This window comes from Colletotrichum gloeosporioides (assembly GCF_011800055.1).
Source record: "Colletotrichum gloeosporioides strain Lc1 chromosome Unknown consensus_89, whole genome shotgun sequence".
Lineage (NCBI taxonomy): Eukaryota > Fungi > Ascomycota > Sordariomycetes > Glomerellales > Glomerellaceae > Colletotrichum > Colletotrichum gloeosporioides.
Window position 1 is genome coordinate 380,675 of NW_025544734.1, and position 8,356 is coordinate 389,030.

Here is an 8,356-nt window from a genome sequence, read left to right on the forward strand (position 1 = left end):
ACGACCGCGTCTGTTCTTGCTTCGAATCCTTACATGGCGCATCTCGCCTCGGGGCCTGTCTTTTCTGTTGGTACGATTGGCGCGGGTTGTTGCCAAGAGCTACCCTTGGATACCACCTCGGTAGAAACAACCACCACCGACTAACACCGAGCAGGAAGCTGCCATCTAATCTAATCAGTGACATTCAATCTAGCCCACTCCGATGCAACTGAGCCACTCAATACGATAGCTCCCCTGCATTGAGCCATGTTTACACCAAAGGAAACATCTGCTAGTGGAACAAACATTCTTGGCTGCAGACAGTTCTGCACAATTAATTACCGCGTTTTCTGGCACGATGGACGTACTTAATGGCCAACTTTGGCCCCAATGGATGTCATTTATCCCACCGGCTGAGTTCCAAAGAATTTACACTCTTCGGTCTTGAGGCTTCGTCACGGACTTTCAAGACGCCTCATTTGTCTTGGCTATGCAACATGGGATTCAGATCGCTGCTCGGTTTGAGCTCACTGCTCCTCTCTGGGGTTGCCCTTGGGCAGACCGCTTCCGTTGACCCCGAGACTATCCTTGGACGCGTTTCCCCAGTATCAGGAGACAGCGGCAGATACATCGTCAAGTTCTCCGGGGCCGGTTCAGCGAAGTTCAGGAAGCGTGACGGTACCCCGGTGAGTTCTCTTTATCATACAAACGGTAGCTGTAAATGTCATCTAATCATACCTCAAGGATTCCGAAGGCTTCTTCGCCACCCTGGCGGAATCCGGCAAGGACGCCTCGCCTGCTGTGAGCTTCAACTCTCAGCTTTTCCATGGCGCTTCGTTCGACCTCAAAAATGGCTCCGCCGATTCAGTCGCGGACATCCAAGCTTTGCCTGAGGTTGAGAAAGTCTGGTCAGCTGCTCTCTTCAGCATCCCTGTTTCCGGCGAAGCTGTTGTCGAGTCTCAGTTTCCTACCTGGAATCCCCATAACGACACCAACGTGAGGCTGGCACATGCCAATGGGTATCTCGGCAAAGATATCGTTGTGGCCGTTGTTGACACTGGAATTGATTACAACCATCCCGCTCTCGGCGGTGGCTTAGGCTCTGGATTCAAAGTTGAGAGCGGCTTCGACTTCGTTGGCGACGACTACGTACCGGGCGATATCTATATCCCTGACGAGGACCCAATGGATTGCAACGGCCACGGCACTCATGTTGCTGGTATTATTGCTAGTAGCAACGAGTTTGTCCCGGGCGTTGCACCATCTGCGAAACTACGCGCCTACAAAGTCTTTGGGTGCGGTGGCAGCACTTACGAGGATGTCATCATCGCTGGCTTTTTGCGGGCGCACGAAGAAGGTGCTGACATTGTCAGCGCTTCTCTTGGATCCAATCGCGGCTTCACAGACACTCCTCTTGCCGAGGTGGCGACGGCTATCCAAGCTGCTGGCACCTTTGTGTCGATTGCAGCAGGGAATGCAGGTGAAACTAGTAAGTTTGCATACTCAACAAGCACGCTGAGATTATCGTGCTGACAAAGTTTGAGATGGACCTTGGTACACAAGCAGTGGTGGCAACGGCATCGGCAGCACTACTGTTGGCAGCGTCGAACATGACGAGCTGGTGGCCTGGACCTTGGTTGCACGCTCTAGCAATGGCGAATCCAGAGAGATCGTAAGTCGAAGCTCTTAGCGCGATGATTCATTGTCCTCACCATCAACTGCAGATCTATCTCGCGGACAATGGAGTGCAATGGAATGTCAATGGTTCATTCTCAGCGTCGTGGCCTTCGGACCCTCGAGACCACACCGCATGCGGATACCCTTCTGCCATCCCAGACACGAACGTGCTGGTCATTCCGTGAGAAGCTCCGATTCATGCACTTCTAGTGAAATTCCTGACAGATTCAGGCGCGCCGATTGTGGATGGCAAAGAACGGACAGCGGATTAATGGGCAAGGTTGACTGGGTCCTGATCTACAACTACGAGGGTTCCGATTGGGAGATTCCCGCTCGTGTTCGCTACAACGCTGAGGAACAGCCCAAAGGATGTAAGTCATTGCTGAAATACCAAGAATTCTGCGTCTAATGCCAGGTAACAGACAGCTTGATCACCTACACGGACGGAGATTGGCTCGTGAAGCAACACGAGAACAATCACACTGTTGCTTTCGACTTTGTGAACGACAACAGACCCGCTGCGATTGATCGGCCATCATTCGCCGGAGGCAGAATCGACCAATTCACGTCTTGGGGTCCAACATTGGATGCTCGGATGGCTCCTCAAATTTCCGCTCCGGGTATGCCCCCGTTTAACACCTGCGTGAAGAAGCCTGAACTAATATGCCTAGGCGGCTCTATCTTCTCAACCTTCCCGCTTGGCTCAGGTGGCTGGGCCACGTTTTCCGGCACAAGCATGGCTACTCCCTATGTAAAGGTTCACCATCTGTTGAATGTCGTTCATTTCTAACGGACCCTAGATTGCTGGCGTTGCAGCTTTGTTCTTTGCTGCCAATGGTGGCAAAGCTGCCCTGGGTGATGGAGGAGCCAAGCTGGCTCACGAAAAGATTGTCGCCAGTGGCAAACCAATCCGGCACTACGACGGCACAGATGCTTTGGCGTAAGACCACCTGCTCTATAGATCCAACAACTTCAACTTACTTGGTAACTAGCTCGGTTGTACACCAGGGTGCGGGCTTGGTCGACGCCTTCAAAGTCGTTGGTTACTCGACTACGGTCAGCCCGGCTACTCTCAACCTCAACGACACTGATCACTTTCAAAGCACTCATGAGGTGAGGGTTACCAATTCTGGGAACGAGTCGGTGACATATCAGTTTCACCATGAGGCTGGGACCACAATTTTCTCCAAGGGTGCAGGAGATGCATGGATCTCACTGTCTCCCCCATACGCCACTGACGAGTCCAATGTTGCAACTGTCGACTTCTCTGCTACTGAGCTAATCTTGGGGCCAGGAGAGAGTGGCACTTTCTCTATCGCCTTTTCTGAGCCATCCGCGTCTGAGGCTATCAAGCTTCCTGTCTACGGTGGCTCTATCCTGATTGTAGGATCTCAAGGAGAAGCTGTTCGCGTCACTTACATGGGTACTGCTTCTGCTCCGTGCTACCGTGTGGTCCTGTTCACTGACTTGGTTCGCAGGCGTCAAGGGATCCATCTATGCCAGTGATATTTGGGAGATGGAACGTGGTGTTCCTCTGCTTCTCAGCGGATACGGAGGTCTCATGGAAGAGGGTCACAACTACACGTTCGAAGAGGGAGGAGATGTCATGCAACCCTACTTCAACGTTCTCTGGTCTACTCGAGAGATCAGCTTCGATGTAAGTAAAAGACCCTCTTTTTGATCTGTCTCAAACTAATTGTATGCGTTTAGTATGTTGCCCGGGACTGGAACGAGTCAGACTGGGTTTACCCCCCAGTCCCAGGCCAGAATAAGTACCTCGGGTCATTCATCACTGAGCCCTCCGGCCTCTCCGAAACCATCACGAGCTTCCCCTTCAAGAACTATCCTCGCAACAGTGGAGGTGTCTACGCCAAGCCACAGAACAAGTTTGCACACGGGGTAGATATCCCTGCTGGTGAATACAAGCTCCTGTGCCGCACGCTTCGCACCTTCGGAGACCCCAACAACCTCAATGACTGGCAGTACAAGGTATCCCCCTGGTTCCGGGTAACGAGGGAGAAGCCTCCGGTCACCGAGACCCCCGTTCCTACAACGGCTGAAGCTACTCCGGTGCCGACTTCCACAGTCAGCGTACCCGAGCCCTGCGCCGCTACAGTAACTCCCGTCAGCATTCAAGCGTCTCTTGCCTCCGGAGAGGGTCCATACAACCTTTACCTCTACTCTGATTTCGCTGCCATCGATCTAGCTGGAACCAAAACCTCCTTGAACTTCACTCTGACGAGTGATACACATGTTCAGACCTGGCTCGACTCTTCTTACAAGTTCTTCTCGGTGCATACCAACACCAACAGTCTGATCTACACATACACAGCGGGCAGAGTGTCCGGAGCTTACTCGTTCCTTGAATGTGACGCCGTAGATGGCGCTTTGCAGTGCGAGTCTAACGGCAAGAAGGCACTTTATATTTGCGACAGTGGAAGTGGTCTACTCCGCCATGGCACTGAGCCATTGGACGGCTGCCAAACAGTCACATTGACTGTTGGCCCTCGAGAGAACCCAAATTGTGCCACCGCCACCACTTCGGCCGGCGCGACGGAGATAACAGCAGTGCCTACTACATTCTCAACCGCCGTGGGGACTGCATCCTTGTCTTGAGCATCTGATCCCTCCGGCGTGCGTGAACGTATCAAGTCTCTTGTTGTCTAAAAACAGTCCACTACTACCGGGTGAACGCTCCGCTCAGCATCAGGCCTCCTTTCGACGCCTATTGCTGGACGCTCTTGATTGTTTCGCGAACGATCGTATTCATGTATATGTTTATGTCAGGCTGGATGTAATCTTTCTCTAACCACGGGGTACATTATTATGAATAAGCTCACAATTTCCTCATTTCGTCACGTCGTGAAATCGTTATCCCCCCTGAATCAGGGCAATATTGAGCCCCCGATCTCCACGTTCAATGTCATGGGACAGGGCCTTGAGTGTGGGGTTACTCAACACCCAGACCGCACAATCTAGTAGCTCAACTATTTGAAATGATTTCTAGCATTGTTGTATATAAACCTAGCGCTCCTCTCTGTACTCGGGTTTTCCGCAAAAGCGACCAAGGATGACCTTGAGTATTCCAGGGACCCCACGGAAGTTGGTCCAGAAGAACCAAGTGGGTCGCCCTAGGATATTCTGACCGTCACTCCGACGGTTTGGCCGGACAGCAGATAAACCTCAAACGGGTCGGACTTGGATGTTCTAGAAGGATTCTATTAGGGCTGTACTAGAGGACGATCAGTCTCAGGGAACATCCCTTGCTGATCTCTGTCAAGACCTTGACAAGCCACGCTAGATGGAGCCGGCTGTTTTATCATGTAGTAAACAAACGTGGCTAAGCTTGCTTGTACACCTGTGGCGATCGCAAAAAGACTTACTCATCGCGAAAACGAAAAGGGTGTGGAGATACTATACGACGTCACGACGGTTTCCTTCTTTCCGCGATAGGGGCCCACTACTCGGGGTTGCCATGGGCTTAGCGGTGTCGCAGATGAATCTCGATCCGTTTTGTAGGGTTACTTCAGCAATTGGAAGCTTGGAGGTATCTTGAATTGCAGACAGATGTTTCAACTATGGTACAGAGAAATTTTGGAATGGCACAAACGAACTTCCGAGCGCTTCCTGGGGCTGATAGGCTGGACCGGCCGCTGCAACAGATCCGCCAAGAACCTGGTATGGAATCTGTTCGCCCCCTGGAAAGCTCTTCATGTTTCCCCAGTGGTCTGAGCCACCTCCTCCAACACCTTCTGGTTGGCAAATTGGAGATGTCAATTGTTCTGAGGGTCCCAAGATTGTTGGGCTGCGTGGGTCTCCTCGTCTCGGGGTGGCGTCTTGAAAGCCCGACCACAGTGGTAATTGTTTGTGAGACAATGAGCCGTTTGAATCAAACGAATAGGACTGGCTCATGGACAAGCTATCCGAGAAAGACCTATGGTGCCCAGGGTTGTGGCTGTTTGGAATCCCAATATTGTTGGTACGCGGTACCGTGAACGACGGCCTACTGGTGTGGGTGGGTTGTGGTGCATTCCAGGCCACTGATGGGTTTGGCTCCCTCGGAAACCTTTCTTCATGGGTGGTAGAAGACGGTGATTGAGACAGGCTCATCTTTGAGTGAATCGCAGTAGAGTCTCCTGTCTGGAACCCCTGGACTCTTCGTAAAAATGCCGGCGAATATCTCTGGAAGAATCGATTCGAGAAATTGGGAACGTAGCCGGCTACTTTTCCATTCAATAGGGCAACATGCTCCGACTTTAGCTCTTCCAGTCTGAGCAAGTAAAGCCGTGCTGATGTAAATGTGTCGCTGAGGATAGAAAGCTCATCTAATGAGCGACTGTACAGATCTCGTGATGAAGCGAAGAAGCTTGCTGGGATTGGCGAACCGGCAAAAGGGGCCACATTGACGGCCAAAGCTTCTGGAATCTGTTCCGACGCATAATGAATTCCGTAATTGAGCACTGTTGCGGCAGTGAAGATGCAGAAACCAACAAATGGTGGTAATGGCATGTTGCTTGTCTCTCTGGCCTGGCCAACAAGCTCGAGAATCGCTGTTGCATGACGAAAGGCAGTCTCAGTAGCTTCAACTACCCAGTGTTGTATCATCTTCACACTCGAGGGCTCGTTCAAGCGTAGCGGTAGAATGGGCCTATGAATAAGGCACTGGATGAGGTGAACAACGAGGCGGGAAATAAACGGGAGATTCGTTCCAGGTCCTCCCTGAGACTCGGTCGGTAAATCCGCACTCGATTCGATGCTGGAGGCCCAGACGTCCAGGTCGTGGAGGATCTTGTGCCTCTGGCAGTATGCTGCTTGCGATGAAGTGTCGCTCAAAAGTAGATACCTGTTCGCTTCCGACAAGATTTGAGCCATCCAGACGAGCTTTTGAATTTCGTCAATTGGCTCCTTCGGGCTGGCAGAAAACCTTCGAAAGTCGTTGTTGGGGATTGTGACGAAATCGTTGCTTGTTCCCCAACCGTTGTGGCTAGGTTGCCTTGACGATTGAATGTCGGCCTTGATCAAGGAATCATCCATTAAAGATGGGCGCTCCAGCCACGTGGAAACAAATGTGTTCATGATGTAACATGTCCAAAAGACCCGTTTGGTAGTGTCATCATGGACACCGTCGCTAGGCTGAGAGTATAGCTCGAGCGTCATTGCCATGCCGACTGCTTGTGCTTCAGGTTTGGGTTAGCGACTGGGTGGTACACATTTCAAATCAATCCGCAGCTTACATAGAACAACATAGGCTCTCTTGCCATCCCCCATAGCTGCAAAGGCTGCTACTAGAAGCAACAAGGCCTGGCAGGAGTCAAGTGATACGTCACAAGGGTCAATCTCCCTTTGTGCCCATGCCGCATACGTCTCCCCAGAGACATGACTGCTTGGCCCTTTCCCAGGTCGTTCGGAGAACCTTTGAAGCTGTCAGTTAGGAATCCCTCCTAGCTGGAATGTATGGCATCATGACCTACCCCGTGGCTACAGCGCAAATTGCATACAGGACTGATCTAGGTAGTTGATTTGCTTTTAACCTTTGCCTCGTCGTGAACTCATCCAGGATGTCGTAAGGATTGCGATGAAATTTTGTGAAGTAGACATCCACAAGACCATCAGCATTGATAGTTGCCGAAACATCTCTGAAGGTCAGTCAGTATGTGAAGTGCTTAGCATAGGACTAAGAAGGGAAATGCTCACGAACTGGCCTCAAAATTGTTCCCTCTAAAATTACTGAACGGGCTGATATCTGATGATGCAGATCCGCAAGGCTCAGAAATGCCGCCTCCAAAGACATGCGGCTCAGCAAAGTCTGTGTTGATGATGTCGGTTCCTGGTGGTGTTGGCGTCTTGTCTGACTTGAGAAGCTCCTCGAGACCATCGATCCTCTTGATGAGTGCACTCAACGACTCCTTCTTTGGTCCTCGCTTCTTAGGTACTCCCTCTACGTTCCGATTAGAATTGAGAACAATCAATGTGATAGTTTAGTGAATAATGGACGAAGGTGCATTTCATACCGTAGAAGCAAGACCGCTGGTAGAGGTGGCAGACTCCGCAGGCAGGTAGTGCTCTGTCACACTTGATCTACCCGCACGTCGATCAGAAAACAAGCTTAACAACCAAACTATGATCACCAACCTTGCGGATCTGACACGGCCTGCAGTTCATGACTCCTCTCGCTGTCTTGGGTGCCGGGCTGTTCTGCGGGCTCTCGGAGTCTCTGTTGGCGGTCGACATTGTGCAAAAATATCGTGCGCTGGATTTGGAATCTGACGTCTTCCACCAAGACCCAAACGCTTTTGAGATGTGCCAACATGTCGATATTAAGTGCGGCTCATGTTTTGAAAAGGCCAAACACGCAAGCGAAGTTGAGTACTAATCAGCCCCTGCGTCGCGTCCCGGCACCGTCTTTTCCGTGTGGGACTCATGTTTGGATTGATTTCCCCAGCTCCGGCTGCGGGATAATTGGCGTTGATACTCGACCCCTCGCTGTGATACTAGTTACACGTGAAGAAACATCAGATGAGCTTTCCTGGTCTCTGGGAATTTCTCGTTGAAACCGGTCTCACACCACGGCCGGGCGGGGGTGGGCTTGATGAACAAACATGTTCATGAAGCCCGGGAAGACCCAGGGATGCATGCGCAGAAATATGGCAAGGAAGTCGCTATCTTTGTAAGGTACGGTAGTTTGAAGTCGGGGACGTTG

General features: G+C 51.4%; 2 protein-coding genes across 2 annotated transcripts; one reads left to right on the top strand and one right to left on the bottom strand.

Moving 5' to 3' along the window:
* Nucleotides 1-476: 476 nt before the first annotated feature.
* On the top strand, nucleotides 477-4,272 carry GCG54_00010702 (Minor extracellular protease vpr; the record flags this gene model as incomplete). Its single annotated transcript, XM_045410621.1, has 10 exons — nucleotides 477-665; nucleotides 724-1,468; nucleotides 1,524-1,651; nucleotides 1,704-1,837; nucleotides 1,888-2,027; nucleotides 2,079-2,407; nucleotides 2,457-2,596; nucleotides 2,649-3,079; nucleotides 3,135-3,313; nucleotides 3,367-4,272. 10 exons carry the CDS (start codon nucleotides 477-479, stop codon nucleotides 4,270-4,272), a joined length of 3,321 nt encoding a protein of 1,106 aa, XP_045258189.1.
* Nucleotides 4,273-5,232: 960 nt separating this feature from the next.
* Nucleotides 5,233-7,887, bottom strand: GCG54_00010703 (uncharacterized protein; the record flags this gene model as incomplete). Its single annotated transcript, XM_045410622.1, has 6 exons — nucleotides 5,233-6,833; nucleotides 6,891-7,069; nucleotides 7,128-7,292; nucleotides 7,351-7,594; nucleotides 7,668-7,734; nucleotides 7,789-7,887. 6 exons carry the CDS (start codon nucleotides 7,885-7,887, stop codon nucleotides 5,233-5,235), a joined length of 2,355 nt encoding a protein of 784 aa, XP_045258190.1.
* Nucleotides 7,888-8,356: the final 469 nt, after the last annotated feature.